Consider the following 21,523-nt stretch of genomic DNA (forward strand, 5'->3'; position numbering starts at 1 on the left):
CATGGTATTAGTATGGCACTGTGATGGTAATGCTGTATGGGAGAGGGCGGTCAGCAGTGTTCAATCATTGGGATCTGGACGGATACCTACCTCAAAAGGTGTCTACTCTTGATGAATGAGACAAGGTTCCAGCTCCCACATGGTCATTAGGAAAGAAGGGGAAAAAAATGCAGTGCTTTTTCTTTTAAAGATTTATTTATTTATGCATACAAGAACTGGGGTACAGGCCACAGGTGTGGGGGGTGAGAGGATTCACCAGAGACAGAGTGGGGAACAGAACAGGCAGACTGACTGAAATACACTGCTGAGGGGAGCAGGGGGCAACACAAGAGAGGTCTGCTGTGCCATGTGGGTCTCTCCCTGGCCAGATTGAACTCATGCTGCAGTGTCTGCGGATCACTTCATAGGTTGTGTCTTAACCCCTTGCACCACCAGGGAGACCTCAAAAAAATGCAGAGCTTTTATATGATGATGTGATATTGACGCTAAGAATTAGCCATGGTTGTCACCATTGACAGTCCCATCTGAACAGATATTTGGAAATCACACCTGTCTGCTCCTGAATCCCATACTTTTCACCACTTTTCAGGTTGGAAAAGCCTTGAGTGGAACATGAAGCCGCCAGTGTCCAATGGTTTTGTCTTCATCACTAATTGGGACTTCATATCAGGGAGTGATTCTGCTTTCCACATGAGTCACTCAGCCTAATCTCGGGAGTTGGACTCACTTCCTCCCTTTACTGTCTCTTCCATAGATAACCTTTAAGTTTTCTGTGTTATTCCTTCAAAATGGATTTCAGTCAGTTCGCTTGTCTTTGTCCATTGCCATCTTCCTCATGTCATCTCTCACCTGGATTACTACAGTAGCTCCTGCTTCAATTTTTCTCCCTTTTGCCACAAAACAGTCAGACAAATCTTTACAAGACCTGCATCATGCACCTGCTTAAACCCTCTCCCTCCCAGGACTTTCCATTGCACCTAGGTCCAAATCCACATTCCTTACTTTCCCTTCTAAAGCAGCACAGAAAATAGCCTACCTCCCTTGTGACCTCACTTCCCTGCCCTCCCCCTTGATTTCTCTGCTCTGATGATACCAGCTTCTTTCTGTTGTGTAAACAGGCCAGATGCATCCCCTCCTGGCATGACTGCCCTTTCCTTGTTGTTCACATCTCCTTTCAAATGTCATTTCTACAGAACTGCCTTTATGAGCTAGTCTGTGTAAATTAATTGTTCCCCACCCTGTCCCAGTCACTCTTCATTTCATCACACTGTTTTATCATCTTCATAACACTTACTACTATCTGGAATGATCATGTTCATCATTTATTTACTGGTTTATTATCTCCCCTCCCTTTCAGATCAGAACTGTACCAGGATCTGGGGCCTGTGCCATAGTGGGCACTCAACACTTGTTTGTGGCAGCATCAATGTGAGACTGGCTGTGTTGGAAATCCAGGGTATCAGGGCTGGGTCTGTGCCCTTGCGTTCATTACTAGCAATGTCGGCGGTGGGGGGCGGGTACTCAGTCACTGTCTCTTCCAACACATTCCACTTAAACCCGTGATCACTGAGATTTATCTCTGAGTTTAATCAAATGTAATTTATATTGCAGCCTCCTCAGTAAATAATTGATTTGCCCTCTCTGTTGTCTTCATCACAAATACTTCTTTGTACTCCAAAGAAATAATTTAATCAGTCGATAGTATACACAACCCTCTTGTTTAGAAGGCAGATGGAAGATAAAGCATGAGCCTTGCTCACACCAGAGTATACCAGGACCAAAAGAATCTCTCTTTAGAAATTGTCTGCAAGCAAGTTGGCATCGAGATACCCAGTTCAGTCCTCTAGGTTTTTGTCTTGCTGTTTATTCTTTCCCTAATGGAGATGACCCAGTGAACGGCATCACTGCCGGAGGAGAAAGTTCATGACCACTTGCAGGCTGCATGTGAAAATAGAAACCCTTGTTCATGCATGGTTTAATTAACCTCTGTCTGGGTCCAAGAGCTCACTTTTGAGTGCTGTGTTCACATAGTTCACATACGTCGGGCAGGAGCTCAGACTGGGGGTTCATTTACTCTGTCCTGCACCATGTGATCTCCCTGCGCAGGACATTCCTGCTTTCTCCATCCTGGCTCACCTTTGCTGCCTGTCCCTGAGCATTGTGTCAGTGCTTACAGGCATTGTTTTGCAAAACAAATTATACAAACATCCTTCCTTCCAACCCCATTGTCTCTCCTGTAGAAAGATATTGGGAAGGTAAATTTTGCATTTGTTTTCACACATTTATCTATTTTGAGCCCACACTTTCCTGGAGCAGAAGGGGAGAGGGAAATAATGAAACTTCAACTGTGATAAGTGTAGAAAGACTCCATGTAGGTGTTCTCACAGGGAAAATCCATTTTCCTTCTGTCTTTAGGAGGCATTCTCAATATGGCATTTCTTTGCACTGTTTTTGTTTTTTTTAATATTTTTTAAAGATTTATTCATTTATGCATACAAGAGCTGGGAGCTGCGGTACAGGCCAGAGGCATGTGGGGGGGTGAGAGGGTTCACCAGAGACAGAGTGGAGAACAGAACAGGCAGACTGACCTAAGTACACTGCTGAGGTGAGCAGCAGGCAAGTCAGGAGAGGTCTGCTGCTCCATGTGGGTTGCTCCCTGGCCGGCCAGGGGATTGAACTCGTGCTGCTGAGGCTGCAGACAGCTTCATAATTTGCGTCTTAACCCCTTGCACCACCAGGGAGGCCCTCTTTGAACTGTTTTAATTGGAAACTTCTTAGCTGCCCAATGATAGGAGACTGGTTAGATAAATTATGATACAGCTATATGAAGGGGTATTATGCAGCCACTAAGTATTGTGTGACAAAAAATATTGATGTGGATGAAAATATATAATATACTGCCAAAAGAAAGATGCAAGCTACAGATTTACAGTGTGAAAATATTTTTTTTTAAATGTCTTTGTGTGTGTGTACACTTAGGAAGATGTGGGGAAGAGCACCCACTCAAATGCAGTGGGTGTCTGTGGAAGCATTCAGGGTGACTTGTCCCTGTCTTTTCTATCCTGCCATTCCCCAAATTTAAGGTATGAGCGTGTTTTACTTTGTGATTAGAAAGGGGGAAAAAGCAGTTGCTTGAAGAATGGAAATAGAAAGAGACTTTACATGTCTGTTATTTTTCATTTGAAAACAAGATTGTTTTCACTTGTCATCAGCTGCCAGGCTTCTGGAACTGCCTGGTATCTGCTATCAGATGCATTTGCCAAAGAGAGACAAGTTGTGAACTTTATGAGAACAAACCCCGCTGGAACTCCCAGTTCTGGTGGTAGCGAGGAAGCCCTTTGGTAGGTGATCACCTCCTCACTCCTACAGAATCACGTCATTCAGCCAACACTTAAGAGCTTTGCCAGGGGCCTTTGGGTTTCATTTGGTGAGAGGGTGTTAGATTTAGATTTACCTTCTTGATGAGGCTTAGCCTTGTGGAACAGCAGTATCATTTGACATGATTTCAGCTGTCAGAGCTGCCCTGAGCCCTCCTCTCACCACTCTGGATTATTGCAGGCGCTTGCTCTCTGGCCTCTCTATGAGACCCTCTGTCTTTAGAACACTCTCCCTGAGATGTTTCTTTACTGTCAAAATTTGCTCAAATGGTGTACTGTCTTCAATAGAGTTCTCAGGAAACCATTGGCAAAGACAAAGATTTGCTATGGAAAGCTTACCCCGGGGAGTGCCTTGAGAATCTCCACCAGGAGGGCTTGCTGGTGGCAGGACTGGGCAGAGTAGGGAGTTGAACCACGATGCAGAGACCACAGAAGCCTCACTGATCCCGCAATCCCACTGGGAGAATGGGAAGTTGCTCTGTAAGTTGTCTCAGAATGAGGCTTGAGCTAGTTCTTTATCCCCAGCCCGGTCTAAGCTGCCAGTTACTGATTGCATGTGAACTGCGAGGAGGGAGGGAGAGGGAGATGAAGAGAACATGGCCTCGGGGAGGTCAGTGTGTTTGGAGGAGGGCACTACCTTCAATGCAACTCACCCAGCAGCCTGTCTGGGCCACCATAACACCTGCACAGTGTGGGGTACAGGGAATCTCCAGACCCAAAACTGGGCTTGGGAAACATACCACGTGGAGCCTGCATTTCTTAGAAGTGAAAAATACGGTCAACATAGGATACCAGCCAGGGGCTGCACTGCTGTATTGGGTGCATCACACATATGATTACAAATCGTTCGTATAGTAATCCTGCAAGATGAGAATTATCTTCCTCATTTGCAGGGAGATGAAGTGCCTTGCTCTAGGCAAAGGGGCTGCTGAGTGGTACAAACAGCTAAATCTCAGGTCTCTCCTAGACGCTGGCCTTTCCCATTCATTAACCTGCCTCTACCCTCCTTTGCATTTGACCCCATTTTTCCTGTTGTATTTTATAAGTATCATTCTGCCTCACATGCCTCCATGCAGCAGGACCCTTTCAATTGCAAATGCAAAAACTAAAATAAATGTGATGCCTATGGATTCAGACCTACCCTTCCACTGCCTTCTGTAGTCCTATTTCTTACCCAAAGTCAAGCTTCAGATTCTCTTCTTTAACACTTCTTTTGATTCATTCCATCTATTTTGCAAAACTCCTGCCTCTGCCTTTACCTATCTGTCATCTTATTGCCTTGATTTTCTCATCTGTTAGAATGGACTAATAGTGCACATCATGCCAGATTGTGGTTAGGAATAAGGCACGGAAGAAGGACTTCCATGTTGTTTAAAGTCTATTCTCTGCCTACACTGTGGCATCAACATTAGATAAAGTATCTCACACCTCATGCCTTCCTTACGCCTAGTGTCAGCATACCCTGGTTTTACCCACTTTGCCACTTTACACAAGCCCAACCATAAAAAGACCTGAGTGGCAAATAGGGGACACTTTCCACAGACCCTCAATAAGCAAGTGCGTACAGATAAAGCTGCAGTTTAGAAGCCAGGCTAGTTAGTCCTGATTGGCCAGGTGAGCAGGGTATACCAAACTGCTCAGTGTCCAGGGAAGGACTTCAGAAGGACTCATTGTGGAGGATTGTAGATGTCTTCATAATCTGAAAACCAGGAGGCTTCTCCTTTGTTCCATCTCACTGTCTCTTCCTTGTCCACAAGGAGAAGATTGGCCATGTGCCCATTACGCCTGCCTTATAATTGAAAACAGCTCTGGGTGCTGCAGGGCCACTGAGCCTGATTAAGAGCACCTGAGACTTTGGGCACCATGACAAAAACTTTACCTTGGTTTTCCAAAGTTATAAGACATTGTGTGTATTTGGGAACAGGGGTGTGGTGGAAATTCCAGGTTAAGGAAAGGAGAACAGTTTCTCTTTAGCAATTATCTTTTCAGCACTCACTATGTGTCAGGCACTCTTCTTATTGTTTGGGCTGCACCGTGAACAAAACAGAAGAAAGCGTTGGCCTCCAGGAGCTTCCAGTCCTGCAAGAAGCCAGCTTCTCCTGGCAGAAATGAACTCTTAGGCAGAAGAACTACCACAAAGCATATGCAGCATGCCCCCTACTTAGCAGGCGTCATTATGGCTTCAATTTTTCTTCAGGGAAATTTCTAAATGGTGTTTTCAGAGATACTTCTCAGAAATAGGCAGTCTAAGGATTTGTTGGTATGGCCAATGTTTCTTTCCTTTTGCTATTAAGAGTATATTAATGATATTATATAATTTTTATAAAAGATTTTGAAGTTAAGAAAGACCTTCTTTAAAATAAAGACAGAACTTATTTTATTGTCAGATCATTGTCATGAACATGAAAAAATGACCTGCTATTGGAGATTAAGAACTGGATGGTTTATGTGGGGTCGCAGAGCATCTGGCTTGAGGCATCAGTGTTTCCTAATCTGGCTCAGGCCGAAAGCGGTCAGCCGAATTTTGCCAGTACAGCTTCATGCATCCCCAGAGCAGAACCTGTGGCCTCTCAGCACTTGTCTTTACTCAGGAAGGTGCAAGTGGACCCCAGATGCTATCTGTGCAGAGAGCTCTTTTCAGAGCACCAGTGCAGAGCGCTTTGTTAAGAAAATGGGTGCATGAATCATAGGTTGACTATTATTTTAGCGCTTTAATTAGTTTACATTTTAGCAATAATGACAGCAACCGTGTTCATAAAAACACATTTTAACAGCCTCCTAAGTGCGCCTTTCCCTTATTCTTCTCACTACTCAGCTAGTTAATTACACAAAATCAGCATTCTCTCCCACACAGCCAGCATACATAATGATTTGTCCATTGCAAATCAACACCTGGATAATTGCAAGATAGGATTCTAAGTAAAATAGGTGATCTCTGCTGCTGGGCCCTGAAATCCCCCCACAATCTGTTCTTAAATTGGGCAGTCTAACAGACAGTAGGGCTCTTTCAACAATGGATAGAATGATGTTGGACAGACTAGGGAAAGGGGAAAGACCTTACTTTGAAATTTTCTTATCATCAAGATGGATGGCCTGGTGATTCAGATAGATGTGCCAAAGGAGGGAAGATGTCTCATTTTGGGTGAGACTGTTAATAATTCATAAGGAGATCTCCCAGTTGCCTTCAGGAAGGAACATCCTGTTCCTAATTGCACCCTTATTCCCAGGCAACCCAAATAATTCCCAAACAGCTGGGACCATTGCTTTTAATGCAGTACAACTCTGCTGTGGTTAGCTTTGCCTCTGGTGCCTAATGTGAAATATATTATTCAGGGGAGGGGAAGGCGGTAAATATGTATTGAATGCCTGCCAAGTGCCAGGAAGGGTGCTAAGAGCATAACGTGTGTTGTATCGTCCTTTCACAAATAACTACAGCATGTGACAGATAGTCTAATGCTCAGAAAAGTTAAATACTTCCCCAATGTCACACACACAGGAGGCAGCGGAGTGTGATTGAAACAAAATGCCATTTGCTCTCCAAAGAGTTAGGCTGCAGCCTGCAACCATTCACTACAGTGTGACCTTATACCAGTGACCTCAGCCTCCCCACCAGCCCACCCAGGCCATGGTGCCCTCTTCCTCCAAATAGGTGGTAGTTTGCATCTCAGCTTGTTAGGAAGTTTTAGTAAGATCGTTTTTGTAAATGGGAAATGTATTTACTCCTCCTTCCTGATTCTAATCCTTCTGTTATGAACTGAATTTGTGCTCACCCACCCTACCAGGAAAAAAAAAAATCATATATTGAAGCCTTAATTCTCAAAGTGACGATGTTTAGCAATGGGGTTTTGGGAGATAATTAGATTTAGATTGACCATGAGGTTGGGCCCCCCCATGATGGAATTAGCGTTTCTTTAAGAAGGGAAACCAGGGGTCTCACTCTCTCCCCCTAAAGGAAGGGCACTGTGAGACACAAGCCAGCTAGAGGGTTCTTACCCAGAACTCATATCGCTGGCATCATGATCTTGGACTTCCCAGCCTCCAACATTTGTCATTTCAGCCACCCAGTCTATGGCATTTTGTTATAGACACCCCCTTAGATGTTTAAGTGTCCAAAACATAGAAATGAATGCTCAGCTTGATAGAAGAAATATGTTGCTGTTGACCTCCACTAGACAGGGAAATACTGTAACTGTCAGATTTTAAAGAATTCACATCCAGACTAACCACATTAGGGTAAAAAAAAATGCTTGTCTTGGCTTCAGTGTGGGCTTCTGTGGCCATGTTCATTATAATTTGTGATGAGTGGGGGAGACAAAAAGAGAACAGTCCTAGGTGTGAAAGATCCTTTATTTGGTCATTAACAGCCTTTAGCTAACAGCCTGCAGTGGGAGGCCATTTGTGACTCCAGTGGATTCTGCAAGACTCTGTTTCTGTGTCATAAAAAATGCTAATTGTCTTCTTCCTTCGGATCCTGACTCCTGACAGAGGTGCTTGTTTTTTTTGTTGATGCTCTCACAAGGTGACTCTCACTGTGGGACCTCGACTTTGGCAGTCCCCTTCTTGCGAAGACAGCACCTCGTGCTCTTCCTGACAGCATCCTTGAGGCCTGTTCAAATCGGGGGATTTACTCCATTCCCAGGGGACTGCCTTGATTTAAATTCAGAGGAGAGTCACTTCCCAGGTTATAAGGTGAGCAGGTTATGATGAGGTTGAAAATGCTCTTCCCTAATGGCATAGAGCAAAGGCAACATTAAAATAACTGGTGTGACATTTACTTTATTCCATTAGGAACTTGATTCTGCAGAGACTAAGTGAGTACGCTCCTGGAATGGAGTTGGTGTGCAATGGAAGGGGTTTTTGGTGACCCTTTACACTTCCCCACAGGAATCCTGCCTCCTGGAGTTCATTAGCCTCTTTTGAATAAATACATAATTTCATTCATTTATTCAATTATTCAGCAGAGCCCGGTAGAGTGGGTCCATTCTATGCCAGGAACCATGCTGGGTTCAGAGAACACAGATAAGTAAGTCCCACTCCCTACCCTTGAGAGTTCAAGTATAGAAGAGCTGGATATGACAACAAAGTGAATGAAGTGGCTTGGATGCTGAGGCAGATGCGGCAAGGCAGTGGACTGAAAATATGTCTATGTGTTAGGAATATACTAGACTCTGGGATGACCTTGGTCAACAGCTCCACCATAGTCCTTGCTTTCAGCTTACAGACTAATGAGAAGGCTAGACATTAAGCAACATATTAAAAACTATATTAATTCATTGCAAAAATATAGAGGAATATCAGGAGAATAATATGGCTGTAACACAGAGGGAACTGACCAATAGATTTCTAGCATCAGAAGAGCCCTGAGCACATGGTGTGTTGACCTCTCCCTGTGGAAGCATGGGTGAAGAAATGGAGACAAGAAAGGCAATGCCTTCCGGGTTCAGAGGGCAGCAGGTGCCAAACAAGTGCATTGCGGCAGTTGCATACAGTGTGGCTTGTTGAAGGATTCAGATAAAGGCCAAACAGTAAAGGAAGAATGGTCCAAAATAAGGTTAATGAGTTATGTAGGGACCACATTTTAGGGGGCCTTGTTAAGATATGCTAAGGAGGTTAATTTTAGTTAGTAAAGAGGCAGGGGTAGTAAGGGAGGGGTATCTCCTGCCAAAAAAATCCTCTCAACAGAAGGTATATTTGATTTGAGGGTATACTTGAGATACTTGTCAAGAAGGCAGGTAAAGGAAGAGGAAATAGCAAGAGCAAAGGGTGTGGAGAAATCTGGCCCGGAGACTAGAGCTGAAAGTGTTTGGACTAAGGGGACAGAGAGAGCAGGAGTGGGAGGCAGCCGTGGCAGAGGGGAGAGAGCAGTGGCATTTTAAGTCGGGCCGTGCAGTGATGAAGTGGCTCTTGGCGCATGACTGTGATGAGGACAGATCTCTTCAGAGGCAGCTGTGGGCCAGGATTAGGAGATGACACTGGAGGCACAACTCCTTTGACTCCTGGGTGCCTCCACATGCTTAGTGTGAGGAATGTGTACCCCCATTGTATGCCCACTGTGCATGAAAGACAGCAGCCTGTGGGAGAGCCATGGTAAAATTCAAAGTGGACCATCCTGAACCCCAGATGTCTTTCAGTGCTTGTAGGTTTTTCTGTTACTTCCTGAGGATTTTTCAAATTGTTAGCTCTCAATCAGGTCTGCAGGTAAACATGGTGAGATGCGAGCACCCCTGGGGTGTGCCAGGTAATCTGAGGACAGGGACAGATAATCAGACAGCTATTGATGTTTGGTTCTAAAACACAATGTTTTAAGGCAAAATGAGCTTGAGTAATATTGCTGTGGCTTGTCTTTAGTACATGTATATATATAGTTATACAGAAATATATTTATTTTTCATTATATATGCAAATATTTTACTGATCCAGATAGATCATTAAAAATAAAAACAAGAGTGATATATGCAGGTAACAAGGTGAGAAACTAAACACCTAAAATCAAGACAATTGGAAATTTTTTAATAATTCAATTAGATTTAAAAATATAAATTTAAAAATCTATCAAAATTTAAAAAATAATAATAACCTTACACACACACACACACACACAGACACACAAACACACATCCCCAGAGAGCCTGGTTTTGTGCATATGAGCAGACCTGGGTTTAAATTCTGGTTCTGGCACTTACCTGGCACTCTCAACTTAGACAACATGACCTCTCAAAATTTCTGTTGTCAGATCTAAAAATACATGGACATTGCCCAACAGGATTACCAGAACAATAAGCCAAGCTCTACCATACAGATCTGGTTCATGGTTAGACTCTAAATATTCGTTCTAAATATCATCATAGCTGGTTAGCTCTCAGAGATGCTTTGGGGAACCATCTTCTCTCTATGAAACATTCATCATATGGGGGACTGAATGCTCAGGGGGATAAATGACTAACTCTGGTCACAGATGCAAAGGTATCCTCACATCCCACATCTGAGTCCAGACCTCCTTACTTTCAGGTCAGCTACTGATTTTCTCTTAAGGGATGTGGTTTCTAGAGGTCTGACGCTGCTGAGGTTGGGACTCCCCCCATCACTGGGAGGTAGGAATTGGGAGGTCCCCACTAGAGGGCTTGGGGGAGGGGGAGGGTTGCCTTTCACATTATTGACAAAAAGAGAGAGAAGGTCCAATGGCATTGTACTTTTTAAAGGCTCACTAAAATGGCTACTCAGCTCCACCCCCTTCCCAGCTGCTCCCTTGCTCAGGACATGGTGGCTGAGCATCTTGTAACCTGTCATCTCACTGATCCTCTGGAGTCTCCAGGAATGCAAAGCTCAGCTCCCCTTACCCATTCCAGTTGTTACATAACTTTATAAATGGACTAAAACACTTAATTGTATATTTTAAAAAGGTAAATTGAACGATACAGAAATTATATTTCAATAAAGTCATCATTCAGGCTCTGTTGTAAGCTCTGTGTAGGCTTTGGGTATTGAAGTCACCTTCTATCAAACAGACTCATGGAGGAACCTAACTCATGAGCAGGGTAAGAATTAAATGAGAGAATTAAATGTAAAACTCTTGGCACAGTGACTGGTATTATAAAATTTCATTGATAGTGATAATGTTGATGATTTTCCTTAACCACGTGGCCTTTCTCTGGCCCATTCTGCAGCATAGAGTCAGCAGTGCTTTTGGCAAAATAGGCTGAGGATTCATGACAACGTAGGATGCATGAAGACTGACCCTCACCCTAACACCTTCAAATTGTATGTGCCTCTGATGAAACAGCCTTATGGCTCTGATATCTTGTTATTTATTTCTTAACTAATACAACTGAGACCTTGCTCAAGATGTGCTCATGAAAAATTACCCTTTTAATGGTGGAGCATTTAATGAGAAACTCTACTATCTATTGCATAAGTGCCCTTCATACAAATTAGCTTAGCCTTGGGTCCTAATCTAAATGGGGCTCCCTACTTTCCTCTAAATGGCCTAATATTTTCTTATTAATCTCTGCCCTTGTTCACCTGATCTGGCTCTGCCTCCTCTTCTGACACCTCCTCCTCAATAGAGCTTGCACCCTGACTGATATTTCTTCAGGCTGTCTTTGCATCTGACTCATTGACATTTTCCTGACATGATGTGGATGCTCAAAGCTGTTTGTTTCATTTCCAAGTTGTCTCTCCAATGGAGCTTTACTGCTGCCAATCTATTGAGTAGCAATAAATTTGTACCAGGGGAGTTTTGTACAAGGTAAAGATGAGGTTTTCTAGGAAAGTTGGGTAAAAGAGAAGCAATTAATCATAGCAGTTAAGAGAATAGATTTGAAAATACAGAATAAAAGCAAACCACAAGCCTGGGCTTTGGAATCCGACAGGTGTGGACTCAGGTTCCACTTAGGAAGTTTTGAAAAGTTGTTTGACCTCTCAAACCCTTAGTTTAGATCCTCCTCTATAAAATCTGAATAATAGTAGGTACCTCTAGGATTATTTATGAGGCTAAATAATAAATAAGGCGGTGCATATAATGTGCTTTGTAGATACATGAGAAATGCTTCTTGGTATTGTCATCGTAATTAAAGTTTGGAGGACATTCCAAATAGCAAAAGGGATAATATCAGTAACTAAAATGGCAACATTAAAGAAGAACCAGAAATGGTGATAGAATAAGATAACCTTCTAAGAAATAAACCAAACCTTAGGCCACCACTTATGAGGATTACATAGTAACGCGGGGAGCCGTCACCTGTAGGCCCAAGGCCGTATTGCTGAGCTACAATGGATATCAGCATCGAGTGTGTCATGGCCAATTTTTTTGCTTTGTTTTAGTTTTAGTCCTTGAATCCTGAGGCGGAATTTTTGCCTTGATGACTGTTTCTGACTCAACATCCATTGTTACATTTGCTCTTTGGAATATTACTCATGGACTTGGCTAAGAGTCACTGAGGGGGGTACTGGCTAAACATGGTAAATCACAGCTTTACACCTGGCTCTGCAGACATTTCTCCCAGTGTTGTATCTTCTACATACAGCATTTACTGGACTGTTAATCTTGGTAGCAGCTACCATTTGTAGAAAGCCTACTATGTGACTACGTGCTTCCCACACGCTGCTCGTTTAAATTACTACTTAAAGTAACTCTGTAGGGTAGACATTTTCAACAGATAAGAAAACCGAATCTCAGCGGAGATGAGTTAGCTGACAAATGAGGGAGCCACGAATGAAATGAGGATGCCTCACTCTGAAGTGTGTCCCCTCCTACTAGCATAATACACTATATATTTTTATTTGCAGTCACCAAAAATACTTGAGCTTTCAGGGACACAGACTTTGTCTCATTCATCTGTTGCCAGTGAGTAATAGCATCTGGCACAAAGGAGATGCTTGGAGAAATGAAGTGAATGAAACACAAGTCATGTTTTGTCAATAGAAAAGCATAAACAATGGTTAACTCTGGCTGGTGTTTTTCCCATTTTAAGCATGTCCTCAAGTTATCCTCATGCCACATTATGGAGAGGCCTTAGCTTTTATGTCATAGAGATAGAGGGAAATGGGCTGAATTATCTCCAGTGTCCCCAACCACAAGGTTCTAATCGATGAGGGAAGGCGTGATGGACGGAGGATCAGAAGTTGGAGTTAATGATGCTCTAGGAGATGCATAACAAGAGGCCAGGGCATTCAGGCTTTTTAAGAGCACATGTGCATTTCACCAATTTGACTCGCATGATGAAAGTTTGATGAAGTTAGAAACTTGAATTCCTATGTATTCTTTTTTTTTCCCATGACTATATCAACTGACAAATGACTTTAATTCTATGACCTTCATCTTCATCATCTGGAAAATGTAAATGGTTGAGTGGTAAAGAGTGAAGATAAAGTAAACATCTGGCAAGAAATATGTACTCAATTCATAGTAACTTTATGTCCTTTCTTTATTTGGCTGTTTTTGAACTTCTGTTTGATGTATCTCACCATAACATATTGTTAATAATTATTGAAAAAGTCTGTTGTAAGGTATGGACATATAATACCATTCAATGTGGAAGTTTATTTCTTCGCACAATTGCGTTAGCAGTAGAGATATTGCAAAACCATTTTTTGATGATTGTTGCTGGGTCATTACTTGATACAAAGAAATTTCTCTGGAGTCTCACTATAAAACAGCCCATGGAATTGGGTTTAAGGAGAGTCTTGGACCCTGGCCAACATTCTATTAAATGCTAGAAATGCCAGAGAGGCTCAGTGCTAATACTATTCTAACAAGAATGCCAGGCAGGAGCTCTTAGTGAGTGATTATCATTTGTTGAATACCTAGTGTGTATCAAACTCCACTGAATTAGGTGGCTTTGCACATGTTGTCTGATTTGTTTATCTTAATGCACCATTGGGATCAGTTCTTTTTAACTCTTTTTTTTTTTTTTCTGTCTAAGAAAACAGAGGCTCAGAGAGAAGAAGAAATTTGTCTTGAGAGTAAAAAGGGAGAACCAGAATTTGCTCCCAGAAAATTACTGTTCTTTTATTCTTTTGTACTTGGTCTGATTATCTAATTTTGCTGAATGTAGGTGAAACCAGAGAACAAACTTCAGAGCTATACATATTTAAAGCCAGTGGGGCTTGAAATTCTGCATTTTCTGACTCCTCCTTTTCTCTGATTTTAGGTCAGGATCGCAGTGAAGCCACTTTGATAAAGAGGTTTAAAGGTGAAGGGGTCCGGTACAAAGCCAAACTGATCGGAATTGATGAGGTTTCCGCAGCCCGGGGAGACAAGTTATGTCAAGATTCCATGATGAAGCTCAAGGTACTATGCAAACATTTCCCTTTAAATACCTTGGGCTATTGTGACTGAGAGAAAGAAATGATTATGATCATTGTGGTGAAAAACTTTTAATCATTTATTAGTGAATTGCTTGGTTCACTGATGAATATCTGTATTTATTCATTGGGAAGAGATTTTAATAATCAGCAAATATTTATTGAACACCTGTTATGTGGGGGTGTTTTGTTAGGCCCATTTTGATCCATTTTGAATATCATATAATGTTCATTTTTATCTTCAATGTGCAACAAATGCCTGCAAAACCAGAAGTATAAGAACATCAACTTGTGTTATTATAAATTTTTGCACTTTAAATTTTTAATAAATTTTATGCATTTAACATTTTAATATTAAATTACTATTTAAGATAATAGCTGATTTTGCTCATTCTTGTCCCCCAAACAATGATACCAGGAAAATATATTTTAAAGTAATGCTTAACTAAATATTGGCTTTTGGAGGTAACACAATGAAATTTCTGATTTTAATTTTTTTTTTGTGGGACCCTCGCTGGCAGCTGGGGAACAAACCGGTGCTGCAGAGGCTGCGGGCAGTCTCGCAGCCCAGCACTCAACCGCTGCACCACCAGGGGAGGCCCTGATTTTAAATGTTTTAAATAAATCTCTTCATTGACATAGCTAAGAAAGGAATTAGGAAAACCTAAATATACCAAAAAAAAAAAAGTCACTAAATGGCCTTTAAAATACATAAATGGGAATAGTTTGTCCCCATATACTGGTCTTTTTTTTTTTTAATTCTGGAAAAAAAAATAAATTAGCAAGAAGTCTACAAAGTACCTCATGCATTTAAGAGATATAATTTAATTATTTTCCTGAATGTAGAATTCATGAAATGCTCATTTAAAATATTTTGTAAATATTGAAAATTATGAGGAAAACTGAAATAATCCACAATCCTACCATAACAAAAAAAAAAATAGTGTCAGCATTTTTGTGTGTAACTTAAAGTGTCTGTTTGTATTAGTTTATGTATCATAAGAATTATACTCATGTATGTAATATAATTGGAATGAATGTTGATGCAGATTTGTATCCTGTTTTTCTCATTAACGGTATATTATGAACATTATTTTCATATTTTCACATATTTTGTGAGGATACTACCCTTTCAGGGTAATTTTTTTTTAAGTAAGAAAAGTGGAAAGAAAGAAAACCCAAAAAACCGTGGTTGACCAGTGCCTCCAAGTATTAGATGAGACAGGATCTGTGAACATCCTCTGATTGTCTTTTCTTTCATACACACTTAATAAATCACAGCTGTTTTTTGTATTTATATGACACACTTTCTCTCAGCAGTTTAACACAGATATCAGATGCTAAGTCTCCCCATGAGATGGCTGCACAGATTATCATTTTTAAAAATGAGAATCTTTTAAAATGTGTATCCATTATGTTTTTAAAAATGTGTAACTTGGGGCCTCCCCGGTGGCGCAGCGGTAGAGCGCTGGGTTGCGAAGCTGCCCGCAGCCTCTGCGGCGCCGGTTCGATTCCCGGCTGCTCCCCGGCCACCGGAGGAGGGTCCCACATGGTGCGCAGACCTCTCCTGCCACCCGCTGCTCCCCTCAGCAGTGTACTTCGGTCCTTCTGCCTGTTCTGCTCCCCGCTCTGGCTCTGGTGAATTCTCTCACCCTCCCGCGCTTCTGACTGTGCCCAGTGCATGTATAAACAAAACAAATGAACAAACAAATAAATAAATAAATAAAACATGCCTCTATTTAAAAATAAAAAAAAAAAAAATGTGTAACTTACATAAGCAAACTTTAAGAGTTGGTATCTAGAAAGAAATATAGAAGACATCAAAATTATGATTTCATAGAATATCACTTTGGAAGAAGCGATACCCTTTTTTATATTACACGATTTTACAGGATTCTAGGGCAGTCCAAAATGAGCCCTCTTTTGCCAAGTTCAAATCTGATTGAATCAGATTTGATTCAATAAATCACAGCTGTTTTTTGTATTTATATGACACACTTTCTCTCAGCAGTTTAACACAGATATCAGATGCTAAGTCTCCCCATGAGATGGCTGCACAGATTATCATTTTTAAAAATGAGAATCTTTTAAAATGTGTATCCATTATGTTTTTAAAAATGTGTAACTTGGGGCCTCCCCGGTGGCGCAGCGGTAGAGCGCTGGGTTGCGAAGCTGCCCGCAGCCTCTGCGGCGCCGGTTCGATTCCCGGCTGCTCCCCGGCCACCGGAGGAGGGTCCCACATGGTGCGCAGACCTCTCCTGCCACCCGCTGCTCCCCTCAGCAGTGTACTTCGGTCCTTCTGCCTGTTCTGCTCCCCGCTCTGGCTCTGGTGAATTCTCTCACCCTCCCGCGCTTCTGACTGTGCCCAGTGCATGTATAAACAAAACAAATGAACAAACAAATAAATAAATAAATAAAACATGCCTCTATTTAAAAATAAAAAAAAAAAAATGTGTAACTTACATAAGCAAACTTTAAGAGTTGGTATCTAGAAAGAAATATAGAAGACATCAAAATTATGATTTCATAGAATATCACTTTGGAAGAAGCGATACCCTTTTTTATATTACACGATTTTACAGGATTCTAGGGCAGTCCAAAATGAGCCCTCTTTTGCCAAGTTCAAATCTGATTGATAAACAGAAAAAGGAATCTGACAGGAAGAAATCTAAATTCCAGCTGTAAGATTGATAAATGCTGCTCTGGAGACACAAGGTCACAGTGTGCATCCTGGAGAGACGGGCTATTGTGCTTGCAGTGTGGGGAGCTGGCTCTTCCCCATGTCCCCACCCTTTCCTGGCCCCAGAGCAGAGCCTGTGACTCATGAAGAAGATCAGACCTGGCTGCAACCCCTCCCAGAAGACACTGAGCCATGCATGCTCGTCTTCAAATCCCCCACTCAGATAAAGCCACATATGCCTCTCCATGGGGACCTCTCATCAAGGATGGGTGTAAAATCCAGGATCTTGATTCTTACTGAAGCCCCTCCATACTGAATACATGGTCAAGCTAATGGAGATTTGCTCTTGACAAATATTAATTAAAAGACAGCAAGAAAATCTCTAGTGACTGGTTCTCACCCAGAGCCACAAGATTGCTGAGGAGGAGAGAGGATTTGATGAGTCTTCCCCAGAACACTGGTAGACACCCACTAACCAGGAACCCCACTGGCTAGCTGCCTTCATGGGTTAGGTGGATGTGAGGCAAGACTCAATCTGTGTTCCGAAGGCTGACTGGACCAGGCCTGACCATGACTGTCTGCTGTGTGTGTGTGTGTGTGTGTACACACTTGTGCATGCACACTACCCGTACTGAAGTGCTCCATCTGTCACGCCTCACAACTGTGAGGTCACCAAAGCCCCGAGAGTTAGTCCTACCATAACACACTCTTGTCAGATGCACTGAACTTGTTGAGGGGATCTTGGTCCCTAGAAAATTGTATTTCATTATTCACAAGTTGCCAAGAAGAATGTTGACATTTCAGCTTCCAGTGGTTTTTCTTTAGGAAACACAGAAACATAAATGATCAATTCTCCATTTGGCCACCTGCCCAGAAAAGGAAGAGACAGAGAAGTACAAAATGCCTCTTAGCCTTACAAAAACGCTCACTTCTACAAATTAGGCCATAGGAGAAACTAAAAAAAAAAATATTCTATTTCCTTTTTTTTGCAAGATTGCCTAAAGGATCTAAAGTTCCTGTTTTAGAGAATTTTCCTTGGATGGTAGAGAGGGATTCATACCGTGAGAGGGATTCATACCGGGAGTATGAATGACCCCATTGCCTGTCCACCAGCAAAGCACTGCCATCATCTTGTTTTAATGTAGAGGCAACAAAACACTTTCACACAAGATCACTTTCTCTTTGATCTTATCAGATAGATATTAGCACCCCTGTTTGTAAATAAGAAACACGAAGCTCGTGGAAATGAAAGGATTTGCCCTAGATCATTCATTCAATCTATTAAACTCCAAATTTAAATCCAGATCCCCAAGTCCCCAGTGTGTAATAACAATAGTTTATGCTTACGTGTATCCTGTTTTATATCAGCATTTAACTTATCTTGGTACCCCAACTGGATTTTAAGCTCCTAGCAATAAGCCACGCTTCACTGACTTAAGTAGTCATCTCTCAGAGATACTGGGCAAGAATGTGTCAAGGCTATGGACTGGTGGGGGCAGCCAGTGTGCATGAATTCTTCAGTCAGAACTCTGTCTATTTGTAACTGGAGGGTCAGTTATTTCCCACACTGCCTAGCATGTGGTGTTGCTAATAATACCAACAATAGCACTAGTCATCATGATAACTGTTATTTGCTGAGCTCACCCTGCATGATACACACCTTGCTAAGTGAGGTTGGGACATTGTGCACACTCTGATTAGGTAAGAAATGTGGTTATTTTCACTTTCCAGTTTCCCTGCACTCTACACGGCTGGGTCTAGGAGCTGGTGGTTCCACCCAGCTATTTTCAGATCATTAATGACATATTTGTAGTGTTTCGTGTTTTTTTTTTAATGCTATACTTCTCAGAAAGGTCCTTAAAGAGGATTATAATAGATGAAACACCAACACTGGGAACCAAAACAATAACCATTTGAATTTTCCTTAGGTCTTGTTAGTTCCCTAAGTTTGGGGAGGTCCCTTGACTCCCTAGCCTTGTGTTTCCTCACATGTTTAAGAAGGGAAGCAATTCTTAATGGTCTGGGATCACAGTGTGGGCTAAATTATAACCTGTGGGAATTTCTGGCATATAGTAGTGACCCACAGATGTGTCTGGCCCCCTAATTTCCAAGTTTCCAACAGTGACTTCCAAGGTTGCTAGTATAGGCACAGAGCCCGAAACAGCACCTACATCCATTTCTTCTCACTCCCTGACCAGAGCTGTTTCTGGGACCTGGCTCAGTTCTGCATAACAGCAGAATAATCTGGAGGGGCAGAGGAGACCCTGAGGCTTGCCGGCTGGTGGCAGGGATGCCTGGACCCTGCAATTTTTCAGAGCTTGACTCAGGGTCCTGTTTCACAGGAGAAACGCACTTGACAAAATTGGAGTTTCATTTTCCCAAGATGGCACCATGGAGATAGTCCTTCTGTCTGTCATTTGTCATGCAGTGCTACCCACCAGCAGCCCCAAGCAGAAATGCCCCAAGAACATGTGTGTCTACTCTTTCTTTCTCTTCCCATTTATGGATAGTCCTGTTCTACCAGGCAGGGCTTTGACAGCTAGTAGGAACCAGGATGCAGAGGGGAGCCTTACCTGATCAGCACTACTGTATGCCAGAAATGATTATTATTTGATGTCACAGTGATTCTAAAAGCTAGGGACTGGTATGAGGCATTGATACAAATCTTTCTGACTAAAGGTGGACCCATTCCCCTACCTTCTTTTATGATGTTGTCATTTAGGAAGCAGCTAAACAAGAAACTATACCACCCCTTTGACTTGGTCCTCCAGTCCCTTCATTTTTGCTGGATCTACTTTTGTTTTCCCTTTTATATGTCCTGAGGTTGAAGGTTAAGGTACAGAGGGGCAACAGCATACGTTACTTAAGTTACTTTCCTCCAAACCCAGCCAACCACACAGGTTTCAAAGCCAAGCATCCCTAGGTTCCAAGGCTGGCTTGCCCAGTGCCTGACTAAAGAAAGAAAGTCCCTCCACCTTTTAGAGGACCCTCTTGATCCAGGGCTCTACTCCCTACACTGGGCACTCAGAACAAATAGAATGAAATCCCATGCACAGTTGAGCTTTTGTCATACTTGGCAAACCTAGGAAATCAACAAATATATGTGTCTGTGGTGGTAGTGCCTTGAGGAAAAGTGAAGAAGAAAGATATAGTTTGATGTGGAGGGATCAGAAACATCTCTGACAGGACGGCATTGAGCAGAAGTGGGGTTTGCAAAGACATAATTTGACCCTGTCCACCATATTCCATAAAATCTCCTTCACTGAATTCATGGAATTCATGGGAAAGCAAGCAGCACGTGGAAGAACTTAGAATACTTAGAAGAGACAAAAGACTTAACTTTGGAGGTGAGTCACTCTCTGCCTGTTTAGAGGGCAAACACTGGAGAAGGATCTGCTGTCAGTGTGTTGCAATCTTGAGGGCACAGTGTAAGGAAGAGTCCCTGCTCCCTGCACAGAGTCTGGAAAACTGAGTAGGAGTCTCAGCATTTTTACCAACTCCCTGTGACTCCAGAGGCTGACCATCCACTTTCTGGGCATCTCTTTTTCCCTCTGTCAGTTGGGAAATTGGGACCAATTAGCTTTCAGATTCTCTCTGGCTCTATCAATCTGCCGAACTATGAGTGTGCAAGAGGCTCTTGAGAATGAATGAGCGACTCATGAGGGAATGAATTTCCTACTAGAAGGTACCCAAATAGGAGCTGACCACAATCACATATAGCCATTCATTCACTTGGAGAAATTAATTTTTATTATACAGAGTACCAGACATTGTGCTCGGTGCTTTACAGAGATTTTTATTTAGTTCTCAAGCATGCAAGAAAAGGATTTATACCTGAGGAAAGTGGAATTCAGAAATTAACTAATTTGTCCAAGATCACAGAGACCCAGTGGTATAATCCAGGATATCTGGAGGATAATTCAACAAACTTAAGAGAACATCCCTCCCGTGTTCCTCTCAACATACCTATTCTCACTGATGCCGGTCAGTCTCTGGGGCTGGTGTGGAATACCTGCTTTTCTGAGAGCACCACAAACTACTTTTATCTCCTGGAAATATGAAGTCATTTTTGTTTGTTTTCCATTTGGTTTTCCTTATTTATTCTTTGAGGGGACAGTGGCTTACAGCAGTGCATATAATGTAGATCTATTTGGTCATACTCCTTCAGATGTATGTCATCACAGCACACCCGCCGCCAGGGCACCTATAGTCCACCACAGTCCACTGGACACCCTTCACACTTTGCTCTTTGCTCCCTCTTCTCCTCTGGTAGCCTTAATTCCACACCAAACTTCTAGGGTTTGTTATTAGTTTGGTTCTGTCCGATCCTTTGCTTTGTTTCTCTCTATTCCACGTATAAGTGAAATCATCTGGTGTTTGTCTTTTCTCCTTCTGACTTATTTCATTTAGGGTTATTTCCTGTAGTCCCATCCATGTTGTAGCAAGTGGAGTTTCTCTTTTTTTCATTTTGACTCATCTACAACAAAAAACTCTGTACTCTAAATGCTGAGAGTTCGGCTGAATCTCACCCTCTGTGGAAGTGATAGTGATGAGGGGCTGGAAGCCTCTGACCATCAGAGAGAGAGCACAACCCTGGAGCAAATCCCTTGACACAGCCTTGTCCTTATCCTACCCTACTGTGAAGACCAGGCTTGTCTGAAAC

General features: G+C 42.3%; 1 protein-coding gene across 5 annotated transcripts in view; it reads left to right on the forward strand.

Annotated features, from left to right (window-relative positions):
• Positions 1-21,523, forward strand: part of DAB1 (DAB adaptor protein 1) — a 1,108,601-nt gene that overhangs the window by 955,533 nt on the left and 131,545 nt on the right. For all 5 annotated transcript variants that reach the window (XM_054691843.1, XM_054691842.1, XM_054691845.1 and 2 more), the window contains one exon: positions 14,027-14,166. In XM_054691843.1, the coding sequence (XP_054547818.1) occupies positions 14,027-14,166 (140 nt within the window). The remainder of the gene's footprint in view (positions 1-14,026; positions 14,167-21,523) is intronic.

This window comes from Talpa occidentalis, unplaced genomic scaffold, assembly GCF_014898055.3.
Source record: "Talpa occidentalis isolate TD23 unplaced genomic scaffold, MPIMG_talOcc4v2.1 talOcc4.9, whole genome shotgun sequence".
NCBI lineage: Eukaryota > Metazoa > Chordata > Mammalia > Eulipotyphla > Talpidae > Talpa > Talpa occidentalis.